The sequence below is a fragment of the Aphelocoma coerulescens genome, chromosome 1 (genome assembly GCF_041296385.1).
Source record: "Aphelocoma coerulescens isolate FSJ_1873_10779 chromosome 1, UR_Acoe_1.0, whole genome shotgun sequence".
In the NCBI taxonomy this organism is placed as follows: domain Eukaryota; kingdom Metazoa; phylum Chordata; class Aves; order Passeriformes; family Corvidae; genus Aphelocoma; species Aphelocoma coerulescens.
This window is the reverse complement of record NC_091013.1, coordinates 4,978,347-4,992,118: the sequence shown is the minus strand read 5'-3', so window position 1 is coordinate 4,992,118 and position 13,772 is coordinate 4,978,347. Positions and strand designations below refer to the sequence as shown.

General features: G+C 44.3%; 1 protein-coding gene across 9 annotated transcripts in view; it reads right to left on the bottom strand.

Annotated features, from left to right (window-relative positions):
- SLC37A1 (solute carrier family 37 member 1) overlaps window positions 1-13,772 on the bottom strand; it is a 38,117-nt gene extending 24,345 nt beyond the window's left edge. Inside the window, exons 1-9 of one of the 9 annotated variants that reach the window (XM_069018778.1) lie at window positions 11,833-13,772; window positions 10,895-10,989; window positions 8,564-8,703; window positions 7,717-8,007; window positions 5,527-5,608; window positions 4,591-4,717; window positions 2,684-2,762; window positions 1,726-1,861; window positions 160-236 (exon numbers count right to left, since the gene is read on the bottom strand). In XM_069018778.1, coding sequence (XP_068874879.1) covers window positions 160-236; window positions 1,726-1,861; window positions 2,684-2,762; window positions 4,591-4,717; window positions 5,527-5,608; window positions 7,717-7,772 — 557 coding nt within the window. In that variant the 5' untranslated portion in view covers window positions 7,773-8,007; window positions 8,564-8,703; window positions 10,895-10,989; window positions 11,833-13,772. Of the gene's footprint in view, window positions 1-159; window positions 237-1,725; window positions 1,862-2,683; window positions 2,763-4,590; window positions 4,718-5,526; window positions 5,609-7,716; window positions 8,008-8,563; window positions 8,704-10,319; window positions 10,856-10,894; window positions 10,990-11,532; window positions 11,715-11,832 lie in introns of those variants that run through there. The other 8 variants (XM_069018915.1, XM_069019084.1, XM_069018834.1 and 5 more) reach the window with 8 other exon arrangements.

The window sequence follows — 13,772 nt, the reverse complement described above, 5'->3', positions numbered from 1 at the left end:
ACAAAGGAAACTCCTCTCAAAACCCTACCTAACTGCTTGTTTCATTCCAAAAAAAAAAACCCCACAGAAGCCAAAGAAAGATATTTCAATTGATTATAATATCACAGCCCAGAATGTATTGATCTGTACTTCCCAAACTTTGGATTATTTATCATTTACCTTCCTTTTCCAAACCAGTTGCCAATACATGTAACGACACTCGGCCAGCCAGTGGTTTGCACCAACCCATTAGCTATCTGAAAGTATATACAAATAATAATAAATAAACATTCCCTGCCATAAATCAGGTTCCTACACCATTCCTGCCATGTGCTGCACTGGGAAAAGGAAGTCTACACAAATGCTTTGAATTTAGAAATTTAGTGGGGGGTTTTGAAGACTTTTTTTTTCCCCAAGAATAAACAAGTTACAAAGTTTTGCAGAGATTCTTCCCTCTACTTACATCTCTATAATTAGTTTATGATTTAAATCACAGAATACTGTAATTCAATCACATGCTTACCAAAAATCACACTGCTCTGAGCTGAACAGAGAAGTGAATTCCCCACACTCAAGCAGCAGCACAACACTTATCTCAACTTGAGCATATGGCAAAGCATGTTTGCAATCAAATAAAGCAGGAAAAAAAAGCAATTTTAGGGGAGATTGGATAACTTTAAAATGCTTAACAGACACCTGTAAATAAACGGAGAGGAGGAATTTACTTAATATATTCAGGATGAAGTAAGAACTATTTCAGCCTCCACGTTGCACAGAACTTTAACTCATCTCAACTCCTAAAAAGCTCCCTCTCCACAACTGCACCATGACACAAATTCCACAATGCAAAATCTCACATTTGAACATGCAACAAAACCCAGCCTCACTGTACCCAGCAAAAACCAATGGGCCTGGTGATGTCAGGCCACCCTTGGAATTCCAGGGCTCACTGACCACATCCCACAGGGCAGAGACAGTCAGCTCAACCCTAAAGCAGGCAGCTCCTGTCCTGGAAAACACCTGATCCAAGAGGGCTGGGGCAGTGACAGATTAATTGGTGACAAGGTTACAGAAGTGCTGTGCCCAGGTTAGTGTCTCTGCATGCCACCTTGCTCAGTGCCATGCAGACGTGCCAGAGGTGAGAGTGTTACTGCAACAACACAGAAAGCAGCAGTGCAAGGTGCAGACCTGTCCAAAATGGCCCCAGAGCCAACCCTACCCTGGTCCTGACCTAAATTCCATTGCAGGCCAACAGTAAAAATTCTTGTGACACCTGATCAGAGCTCTGAAAAACCTCACATAATGAATCTCGTTACATAAACTGCTTGTTCCCAGCCACACCAGTGTGGGAGCCTGCTCATCATTAGCAGTAAAAATGCAATTTTCCTGCAGAGAAAGCCAGGATGTGTCACTCAGGTCTTGGCAGACTGACAGAAGTAAATACGCTTGTTTTAAAACTCGCCCGCATTTAAGCTTGCAAAGATTTGATCACTGATTTCACACAGAGCGAAACACACTAATTTGCTTTCAAAGATTTCTTCCACTAAAACAAAAAACCCCACCATTTTTCAAAAATAAATACCTGGGGGTATCCACTCTATCACTTCTGCCTGTCATCAACAACATATTCCAGCATTTACATCCTCCCACCCAACCACTCATCACTGTGTGCAAGTGAAACATCCCCGATATTACCCTGAACAGCACCACGAGAACTCTGAGTGTCTAAATTACCACTGTGCCTACCTGGGCCATTATGTAAAACCAGAGATTATGTACATTATAGAAATAACCCAATCCAAACATTGCAGTGAAGAGTCCACTGGCAAGCATCCCCCCTGTCAGATAGTACCGGATGGGCAGCCGCTCTCCTATGAGTCCACTTGGAACAGGGGAGGAAATATAGAAAAAAGCCATAATTAAAAATGAGATCACACCCTAAAAACCTTCACAAATGAAGAATATTTTGTGTTGTTTAATTCTGGTTGAGGAGAAACCGTACTGGTAACTGCTGGTTGCCTTTGCAGTAGCAAAGGAGCAATTTTTAGCACTTGACAGAGGAAAAAAAAACCCAACAAAACATTTCAAGTTCATTAATTGCTAAGTTCTGACATCTGCACAATCATCTTTCAAGAAGATACTCATCTGGAGCACATTCAAAGCCGTTTACTTACAGAGTCATTTTCCAAATTATGTGTCTCCAGCCAGCTGAAGTGAGACTTGTCTCCCTTGCTAACAATTCTACTCATGAAGGGTCTGGCTTTAGTCAATAAAAAGAAGCATCTCCAAACAGCAGCTAAGACTACATGCTTTAAGATGGGCTTGGTATTATTTTTAGGAGATATCTGCTCCATTCTTTGACTCTAAAGAAAGCCAGGACAATCATTTTAACCCAATCAGTGCAATTTGAAGACTGATTAAGTTTGAGGACACATATTCCAGTGCATATTCCTTTATATTCTGCATGAAAAAAAGACAGGCTAGACTTCAGCCTGGAAAATATTCCTGCACAAGGCAGTCGAGATTGGTGTATCAAGATCCTATGTATCAGAGATTGAGACCACTGGGGCTCAGAATCATGTTGGTCTTTTTCCCCTCAGCAATCAATTTCTCACTCTCTATCAGAAACTCTGCAGCAGGAAAGCAAAATATCTCAGAAGTCACACAGCCTCATAAATAAACAGTAAAGAGAGTGGGGTTTTACCTTAAATACATTCCAACTGCATATGCACACAAAAATGAGTAATCCAGCGCTCCCAGTAACTGTTTGTAGTTGCTCTTATCTAAGAATAATTTTCAAAACAAATTATCAGTTTAAATGTACTAATTACCTCCCAACCATTTTTATACATAACAAGAAAAATGTCAGTGAACGTGCACTGACATTTAATTTTCAGTAGGCACTTTCAGACTTCAGCAAACATTTTGCCAATGTTTTATTTAACAAAAAAAAAACCCCTTCTGCCTCTAACATATTAGGAAAGTATTGGTAGGCCCATCCTAAATTCTACCTTACTCAAAACAGCATTTTGGAAGAGAAGAAACATCAGTTACTGGCAAGGTGCCCTTTTCTTATGAGGCCTTAGGCAAAAGAAAATCCAAAATCCAATTTAACAGCCTTGATTAAAAGTGGAAAGATGAGTTTCAAAAGCGTGAGGTTCTAGGAGTCAAAAAGGCTGAAAAAAAAAATCCATTATAAAGTCTTTCAAAGAATTAGCTTAATTTTTTTTAAAATTATTAAAGCCTCTTGCATTTCATTTTCCAGATAATCACAAAGCACAGAAAAGTTTTGCTTAAAAAAACCCCAGAGTTCTGCCCTGTAGAGCAAACAACCATAATAACACCTAAAATGGAACTGCAGACAGGATGGAGGGAGCAGAAGGGGCTCCACCCAGATGGAAACACCAAGTCAAGTCTCAAGGGACCTGAGCTCATACCAAGATAGACAGTTTGTATATTTATTTGCAATAAATCGCCAGAATTGCCATTGGCTTTGACCATGAAGTCACAGCTGTTAAAGCATATTCCTTCTTTCAGTGTCACTCCCAGGTCTGCCTGAACAACAGCTGAAAGAACAAGTCTGGAGTGCCATTCCAAAGGGGCAGCTTGGCAATAATGTCCATGGAAAAAGAAGGAGAGTTGGGCTCAGAAGTCTCCATTAAAAAAAGTCGATCAGTGTTTCAGACAAACAAACTCAACCCCCCGGCCCCGGGACAAGAAACACTCCCCAAGTTTAACTGCATCCCACCTGGGGGATTAAATTTTTCCAGTAGACCCTGCAGCAGGCAGTTAATGCACTGCATTTTGTCCACAGAAACCCCAAAGCTCAGATCTTTAATTATCTTTGAAGAGAGCAGGACTTTTTTTTTAATTGCTAATTAAAGACTTATTAGAATGTATGGTTACACAGACTGGGGTGGACTGGCACTTTGACAGAATGGACTAATCTGTTCCATTGATGTTCCTGGTAGCAATAAAAGTGTCAAGGAATGATTCAAAGTCTCATTTAAAGTCAAATACGATTAAATTAAACTTTAATTGTTCAGTAGGCAAATATTTTTTCTTCTATTCAAGTGAAAGGCCAGGTTCATAAGCTATCCAGTAAGTTGTCAAGTCTCTCCTGCAATAAAGTCTCCCCTTTTTCTTCATTAAAACAGAGAGGAAAATATTCTTTCAGGCAGATAAGGACTCTGAAAAGTTCCAATTTAGATAAGCACCAAGTAATTTCACTTAAAAGATTGCTGGACCTTGAATTAAACAAGCAGAAAATTATAATGATTGATTTTATTCTTCACCCTTTTTTCCTTAATAGACATTCTAAAGACAAATCCCATTTTCTGACTGAAAACTGATCTACTGAAACCATCTCAAAGCTTTAACAAGTAAAATAATATAATTTGTTTAAGTGACTTTAAGTAGCAAAGACATCATAAGGTAAGGCACAACTTCACTTTCTGTGGAGAAATCAGTGAGGACATGGAAAACAAAACACCCCTTCCATGCACATCCCTTCATATGTGAAGAAACAGCTAGAAGCAAATAATCTAATTATGAATATCAGCGCATTATTAGGAAAGGAAAACAGAAATCAAAAAAAACCCCAAGCCTTACCAAATGGCTCCCAACCACACTGAGAGGCATTAAATGGCTTTTTGACAGGCTGGATCTGGGCAGCATATTCTTTGTAGGAGTCAACCTCAACTTCATGTGAAGCAGCACAATGCTTGTGCAGCTCTCCCTGAAACAGAAAGGACATGTGAAAATGGAAAATTGGGGACTGATAATTCTCCTACAGCAAGAAATTTAACAATTCTAGATTTATAAGTACCTGTGTCAAACCCATCAAAATCAGTGAAATTGTTGGCCATTATTAATTGCTTGGTATTTTGCTGGGTGAAGCCACCCTTACATGAAGGAGTAATGGCATGGTTAGAAAAAACATTCTGCTGTAATCTGGTGTTTCTGACAGTGACAACTTTGAAATTCTGCAGTAACATCAAGTACTTTGCCCATTGTTACTCATCAGTTTTATACAAGACAGCACTGGGGGATTTGGTTTGTGTTTGGCACAAGCTATAAACACTGAAGATTAAAGTAACAAACCCAAAATCAGAGAGTTTGTGTCATCAGCTTCACTGGGAATAGTCACAAGGGTACAGACAACGATGATTACAATGCTCAACAGTACTGGGAACACTCTTGGAAATGCCAGTGGAATGTTCAACTCATCAGTTATGAGCAACTTTTCTCAACCATAAGAATGTAAACCTCTCAAATATCTCTAATTAGATTAATTCACATGAATGAAGTGTAGACACAGCTGTTTCCAGCCCAAAGCCCATTCTCACACGCAATATTCTAGGTGTGGTCTCACTAAAGTTTATCAAGCAAATATCACTGTGTACCAGCTTTATCAGTCTTTCATCTTGAAGGCATTTCAAGCTAAAGTTTAACCCTGCCTTTCCCAACAGGAAATACTGAAAAAGACAATGACATCTGTGTGACAGAAGCAGAAGGATGTTTAAACAAGGACACCACCTCTCTTACCTTCACTATACTGATAGGTTTCCTTGACAGATGGAAGCTGGCATACAGCAGGAAAGTGAGAGAGAAAATGAAAGCTCTATACCTACGATACAAAAAAAAAATCTGGAAATTATTTTTTTTAGATTTTCTTTTAACACCCAGTTACACAAAAAACATTACACAAATCATTGATAATATGGAATACTGGAAGACAGCTTTTTTGTGCTCTCCAGCCCTCCCAGTTATGCTCCTTCCCATCTGCTCTGATGAGGCTTTGGGAGGGAGCCTGGTGGCACACGGGAGCAGGCAGGACAACGTGGCAGCACCCTGAGCCCACAGAGCTGACCTGCCTTGTTTGCAACCCTCCTTTGGGGGCTATTAAATATCAGTTCAACAATAAACACACTGATAATCAGACTGCACACCTCCCTGTCTCACTGGGTTTTGTGGTATTACTAGGACATAAGAGATGGCCCTCTCAATTGTCAGTTTGGATATAGTGGGGTGTTCCTTCTTTTCTCACTGCTTTTAGGATCTTACTTTACTTTTGCCTTCCTCTAACAATAGAAATCAGTCATTTCTAGAGATGGACAATGGGACTGACACTGGAGCACATGGAACAGAATTGAGCAGCTTTGGGATTGGGAAGGAATTCTCCTTTTTGCCTCACTGGCATCCTTGGGATTTCTCTACTGTTCAGCTGAATTAAAAGGGCATCTGAATCTCACTGTCACTGCAAGCATTAAACAAAGACATTAATCTGATTTATTCTATTCTCTACCTGCAATCTCAGATGTTTAAGGAGAGTGTTTTGAGGATTTGTGGTTTTAAAAGTACCCAGAGTGTATCTACTGGCTCCTTCTAGCCTTGATCTTAAAATTAACATCTGTAAATGAAAGTACATATATACACACAAATATCTGATATCACGCTGCCTGCTACAGTCCCTGATTTTTAATGAACGTTTTTCAATAATTTTTTGCTTTATGAACTTTTACATAACCAGGGTCTTGTTTTATAGTTCTGGCATATTCACAGGGGCATTAAAAAGAGTCATCCCATGAACTGAGCTATTCACCCTCATGAATGAAAACATCCTCACAAGGGATAAAACTGAAATTACTTTGTTCCTGCTGCTGAACTAGAGAAAACACGTGATAAAATTGCTCAGATGGAAAGTGCTTGGTCTTTCATTTGTTATTTTTTTGTTATTCACACACAATTGACTCAGTATTCTATCTCAGAAAGCACATGAACTGATGCCATAAAACTTCCAGGATTAGTTTTCCTAAAGCAAGGAGGATTTGATTTTTGTTTGATTTTGCTGGGAAGCTCTGCTGCTTTTTATTTTTTTAATATTGCAGTAGCAAGTGATGCCTTTTCCTGGTCTTATCTAGAGTCAAACACGGTTAGAAGTGAAAAGGGATTTTACCTTGGTATTTATTTTAAGGATGCACACGTCCAGGTCAAATGCACCTCCATGCACACTGCAATGCACACCCCCAAAAGATCTGGTACAACATTATAAGTCTTACTAATTAGCATATCTATCAAAGATTCCCCAATGAGAGGCTGCAATGAGCCCCCCTCCCCAAGGAACCTTCCCCTGGATGGTTCTATCTTGGTTTACAGAATGTGTTCTGGAGAGGACCTTGGGCTCTGGGGCACACTGATCCCTGGCTACGAAGCTTCTAAAATGTTGAGTCTCCTAGCTGGACAAACAAGTCCAAGAATGTAGGCAAAAAGCACTAAGAATACAGAAGCTGTAAAAAAGGTATAACAGGGATATAAAAGAAAAGGCAAAAATCTTCATGGCATCACAAGAACTAACACTGTAATTGTACAAGTCTGTATCACACATCAAATTATTGGGGAGAAAATACACTTCTGGCTAAGAAAAGAAAAGCTAATCTTGAGCACTCCTCCCACCTAGGAGCTTGAAAATGCAATTTATCCTTTCAAATATGTATCTTGCACAGAAAAGGACAAAAGGCTTTATTCTCCAGCACACTTGACTAGTAAGGGTTTGTCTGGGTTTCCCAGCAAAGTACCTCACTTTTTATATGCCAGCAATATTTATTTATTATACAACTGACTGTATGTTCTTCCTGTATGTATTAAGCAATGAAAAAGCAAAAATTCTGAGCAAGGCGAGAGATACAAACTCACACTGTCCACAGCAAAGATCACCACCAACACTTCAAGACTTACCACTGATCTCGTGAGAATGAAGTGATGAAACGAATCCCAGGAGGAAGCTGAGCCATCTACACCACAGCTGGCACCAGATTTTAGGTGACACAATGATGCACGTGTGACAGCGTTATTTGTTTCTTCTGGAAGCGTAACAAAGATCCCCCCAAAGCCTCTGGATGCCACAAATGTGGAATATCTGCTGCTGAGCTGATCTCCCTGTAGGTTTTCTTTCCTTTTACCTTTAGTCACGACGTGGCAAATTTTTCACTCTGCCTTTGTTTACTGCTGATCTTCAAACAAGAGAAGCTGGTAAGTAAACAGCGTGGTCGAGTTATTAGGATATTTTCTAATCATAACATTTGAATCAGCAATTATCTATTTCAGAGGCAAGTAATTAACATCACTAACCTTTACATCAAAAATGCAGTGGGGAATTTTAAGCCTATACAAATTGCAGCCTTCTCTGGTTTTTATAATTTATTTTGAGAGCTCGGCATAGTACAAAGCAGTGGAGACACAAAGGGAAGATGTACTCAAAACTTGATCCAAAGCCAGCTTACATCAAAACACTCCGCTTTTGTCCCTGAATGACTACAAATAAGCAATTCCCAGCTCACAGAGATCTGTTTGAGCAAATCAGAAACATTCATGAGCTTGCAATTTGTTCAAAAATGGCTGTAGTGTTTCCAGCCTGGAATAAGAGACTCCTCCAGCTTGAGAGTGGGTGCTGCTGAACAATGCTGCCAGCAAGGCTTGACCAGCACTCCCTCTTCCACCCCATTTCCCTGACCCAGTATCAGCACTGCACAAAGCTCTACATAGCCAGAAAACTTGGAAAACGAAAAAAATCAAGTTTTTTTACCACTTAAGCTCCCTATACCAGCAGAAGGGAGAAGGCAGGATCATGTGTGTCCTTAACACACGGGGAAGAGCGAGACGGCGGCAGTTTGGTTTCAAGTGTCACAGAGTTCCTCCTGTTTGTTCCAACGTGGGCTGAAGCCCCTCGAAAATAAAAAACCCCACACTTTATTACAGGTACTGCAACAGGAACTGGCTGCACTGTGACCTGGCAGCAGCTCAGGCAGCTGCTGAGTCAGGTGGCAAAAGGAGCTGTATGCAAAAGGTGTGACCACAACACACAAACCGAGCTACCCCAGCAGGATGCCAGGGGACACTCCAGGGTCTGCAGCAACCCCGCCACCCTCCTGGCAGCCCTGCTTAATGTCAGCACAAGCCACTGCCATGCTCCTGACAGGAAGCTGGCAGGATTCAGGATCAGCTCTCCTGGTAAACAACGGGAGGTGAGCCAAAGCAAGAAAGCACAACTGCCAAACCCACGGTTGGTGTTCACCTGAGAATTTTAGGGGCTGCCACAGGGCAGGCAAAGGTGTGAGACTCTCTCCTCTCATCTTCACTGCCCCATCTTACTACAGAAATCCAAACTGCTCCTCCTCAGCCAGGTAAGTGACAACACCGAACAGGATCTGCCATGTCCAAGCTGGCAACTTGAAAGCTTCACCACCCACACAGGCCTTCTCCCCAGGGATGGAGGAACACTACCCCCTCTTTACATAACAGTATCCCACCAGAAGATCAAGGCTCTGCTCCTTTATGCTAACACGTTTTTGTCATACCTCTATTTTTTCTACAGTGTCCTGGTTCAGCTTGCCACCTCCCTACCCTATGAGTGATTTGACTTGCTAATCTCGTTTGGCATGTTCCACCCCCTCCCTGGCCCTGAATCAGATTGTGCAATTAATCTAACCCCATAATCATTCCTACCCAACGCGAGTTTCCTACCTCCTCTCTGAGGTTGAAGAGGTTAGGGAAAGTGCAACCCCACCCCCTCCTCTCCCAACTCCAGATACAGATCCCTGCCTCCGTTGTGTCAGACCTTATAGTCCCTACAGCCATGGTCCATCAGAAATCCTGCCCTGAAATACAGCTGATCCAGTAGAGAATATTAACTCATTCTGTGGCCACAAAATTGCCACGTAGGATGAATCCAAGGCAGCAGAAGCATAAAGACAAGGACTAAAAGGTGAGATTGCCCCTTACAGCCACAGCTGGTTAGCTAGGTTAGATTTCAAAATTTCCATTCCAAAACAACAATTTCTCGTCAGTAATCTGTGTTTGATTGAAACGAGCTGCAGATAGCTCCAAGTGGGAGAAAAAAGGTAAGGAGAGAAAGAGGTTGGCATAGTAGCTCACAACCAGGAGTAAATTTTTCTTCCAGCAGTAACAGATCCATTTCAGGATGATCCCAAACCCCTTTTCTCCTCTCTCTCAGTAGTCCAAAACACCAACATTATTTCACTGATCACACCAAATGAGGTGACAAAAATATCTAGTGGAAAAAAACGTGAGAGGCCAGCAAAGAACAAACACCTAAGGTCAAACACCTCCTTAAACGGTTCTCTTAAAATATAATGGGACAGGGCAATTATCATTATAGCAAGGCAATTGTTTAGCAGGTTACTATTTAACAGCTCTAGTGCAAGCAGGAAAAGACTTCACACATCTTACAAAAGGTTTCAGTGCTCAGTGGTCACGCCAGGTTGCACATCTGTGCAGTTGCTGCACAGACCATACACCACCTCCCAGCAGTGTATCCTTACCATAAATCCCATCACAAGGATCCCAGTCACTCCCCAGCACAGATGACTGGACTATCAGCAGCACAGAGAGAACTGCAGCCCAACTCTATCTGACAGGGGTTGATTTCATTTTATGTACCACAGGCAGAAACACCTGAGTTCTCATTTACCTGTCAACAACTTATCTCTGTCTCCACACACCCTTAAGTTCCTCTGACATCCATGTACATTTTAATGAACATAAAAAACATCCTCCCCATAAGCAAAGAAATTTGTGGCAATAAAACTTGTAATAACAGTTTGTAAAGATCAACTTTTACTGTAGATTAAAGCAGATTTAAAATCCAAGCTACACTTCAGAAATTACACTAATAGGCTACAACACATAACCAGTAGTTTACCAACACATTTTCTGTATTTCAGATTTACTGATGAAGCCCAAGGACAAGGTCCCATTCAATCACACAAACTTGTTTAATGTTCTTTCATTTTCAGCGAGTATTTCTGCCGACAGTGAAACCAACCCTCCACTTCCTCCTTGCTGCACTGCAATGTACAAAGCCATATTCCAGTATTTACTTTGAAACCATATTTACCTTTCAAACTTGGTATTGCGCCTTTGCTGCAGTGGCTGAAGCATACCTTCCTCCCTGTTTCAGGAAAACAGTCACTGTTGAGCAGCTTTTTCCCCCTGCAAACACGGCAAACCCTGGATCAGCTGTGCTGGAGAGGCAGCGGGAAGGTCCTGCCCAGCCACGGAGCAGCTCCCCCGGGGCTGAGATTAATTCTGTGTCTGCAGACACTGGGTAACCAAACCCTCCCCGGGGTGTCCTTAAGGGCTCAAAACGCCTCCGCACACACGCGCATCAAATGCATATTGTGCTTAATACCCGGCAGCTCTGCACCTGAACCAGAACCTGCCAAATCCATCACTCTGGGGCCTTATACAGCCGCGTTCTCTCTATTTAATACAGGGGAAGAAAGGGTTCACCGTGGCTTAGCCACATAGGACCACAGCCCCTGTGAGCGCACGGTGAGCTGGTGCTCTGGGACCCGCAGGACAGACCAGAGCGGCTCCAGCCATCCCAAAGGTCAAGGGCAGCAGAAGCCCAGCCGGGGAAGGGGCAGGCACCGCCTTCCCCGGGGACCCACAGCCAGGGCAGGTGTCGAGCAGGGCAGGGCCGGGCTCTGTCTCGGGTCCCGCCGGCAGCCCCGCGCCCCCGGGGGCACCAACCTGCGGTGCCAGCCCCGAAACCGAGGAGCGCCTCACAAACGACCCTCCCCGTCCGGCAGGATGGGGAGCTCTGGGCAGCGCCCGCCCGTGGAAAAATAAACGGGAGAAAAGGAGACAAAAGGCGGCGGAGCGCTGGCGGCCGGCAGAATGACCGAGCTCCGCGGCCGCCGCTCCCCAGCACCCCCGGCCGGCCCGGCCCGGCCGCCGCTCCCGAGCGGCCCCGCGGCCGAGGAGCCGCCCCCGCTCCGCCCCCGCCGGGGGCTCGGCAGGTGCGCGGCCGCCCCCGCCCGCACAGCCTACCCTGGGCTGCTGCTGCCGGCGCTGCTGCTCCCTCCTTCCACCTTCTCCCCTTCCTGCCAGCTTGCCGAGCCGAGCGGCCGGGCCGGGTGCGGCTGCGGATCGCCGCCCGCCGCCGGAGCTGCGCGGCGGGACCCGGCGGCCTCGGCCCCTCCCCGCCGCGGAGGAGGAGCCTGCCGTGAGAACCCTTTGCCTTAGGAGGAGCAGTGCCAGCAGGTCGGGGAGGTGATCGTGTTCCTCTGTTTAGGCCAGGTGAGGCACATCTCGGGTGCTGTGTCCAGGTCTCCTCAGGACAAGAGAGATGTGGAACTCCTGGAACGGGTCCAGCGGAGGCTACGAAGATGAAGGGATTGGAGCATCTCTCTGATGAGGAAAGGCTGAGGGAGCTGGGGCTGTTCAGCCTCGAGAGGAGACAACTGAGAGGGCACCTCATTAGTGTGTATAAATATCTGAAGAAGGGTGCCAAGAGGATGGATCCAGGCTCTTCAGCAGGACAAGAGGCAACGGGCAGGAACTGATGCCCAGAAAGTTCCGCCTGAACATGAAGAACTTCTTCACTGTGCTGTGACCGAGGACTGAACAGATTGTCTGGAGAGGGTATGGAGTCTCCTTCACTGGTGATATTCCAGCACTATCTGGACACAATCCCGTGCCCTGGGCTCTGGGATGGCCCTGCTGGAGCAAGTTTGTTGGACCTGGTGACCCACTGTGGTCCCTTCCAGCCTGACAGTTCTGTGATTGTGAACTGCTGCTCCTGGCCTCTGGCAGGGTCCCAGTTCACCCCTGTCCCTGCCAGAGAGGGAAGAGCTGCTCCTTTGTGCCTGCTATCCCCATTTGTCACCCTGGCAGCCTCTTCCTCTCCAGGTGTTTCAGAGTGGTGGCCCAACCTCTCTGCACTGCCCAGCACCACCAGTGGGATCCCCAGGCAGGCAGCCCCTGGCCTGGGGAGGTGTGCACACGTGCTTCCCTGCAGCACTGTCAGACATACATGAAGGTATTTCTGGTGCCAGACGTTCACAGATCATACAGCAGATCATCTGAAAGTCGAGGGAAACATTCAGCAGGACTTCATTAAAGAAGAAAGAATGTATTTTAGTTGTCTTCTGGTTTCCTGATCCTGCAGTGTTTCAGAAACCATGCATCAAAGTTCAGTTTATTTTAAAAAATGCACACTTCCTGCTGCAGCTGTATTTCTTCATCATGGCCACCTCACCACTGCAAAAAACCCTCCCCTATTTACTTCACCCAAGACTGAATAGCTGCTAAAGTTACCTCATGCAGGTTTAAGTTTATCTGTGTAAGTCTGTCCCTTGTAGAGCACCACGTGCCTGACACTGAAGTGTCCAATTTTTTTTCTGTTTTCCCTCTCATCTTGCACTGCCTGTGGTGGGAATACCAATAAAAGAAAGTCTTTAATTCCCAGTGTGATGTTACTTAGGCCCCACGTGTTAAACACTTAGACATATGCTCAGCTTTGCTCCATGATCCCAGGGCATCTTTCCTTCACCTTCTCCCAGTCAGTAAAGGAACCCTTCACCCTTATTTTCACATTTGCAAGGGTCTCAGAGTTGCACCCAGATCATTGCAAGTGCAGGTGGGGGCAGTAAAATCTGCTGCTTTACAGCTCGTTGGTGGCACATGTTGATTGTATCTTTCTTGCTGAGATTTTTAAGTAGTGAATCAGAGGTTAAAAAAAAATCTTTTCCCCAAATGCTACTAATGTCCTAATTGGAAAGCTAATGCACTGCTCTTGATTACCACCAATCTTACCTTCTGAGGAGATGATTTGCATGAACCATGTGGCTGCACTTTTGCACCAGCACCAGAGAGAACCCAGGCACTGTCTATTCTGACTGGTGCACAGACACACACACAAGAAAAAACATGTCTTTTTACAGCAGAAAAGGTCAGACCCATCACAGTGGACTTGTATACATGGTTAG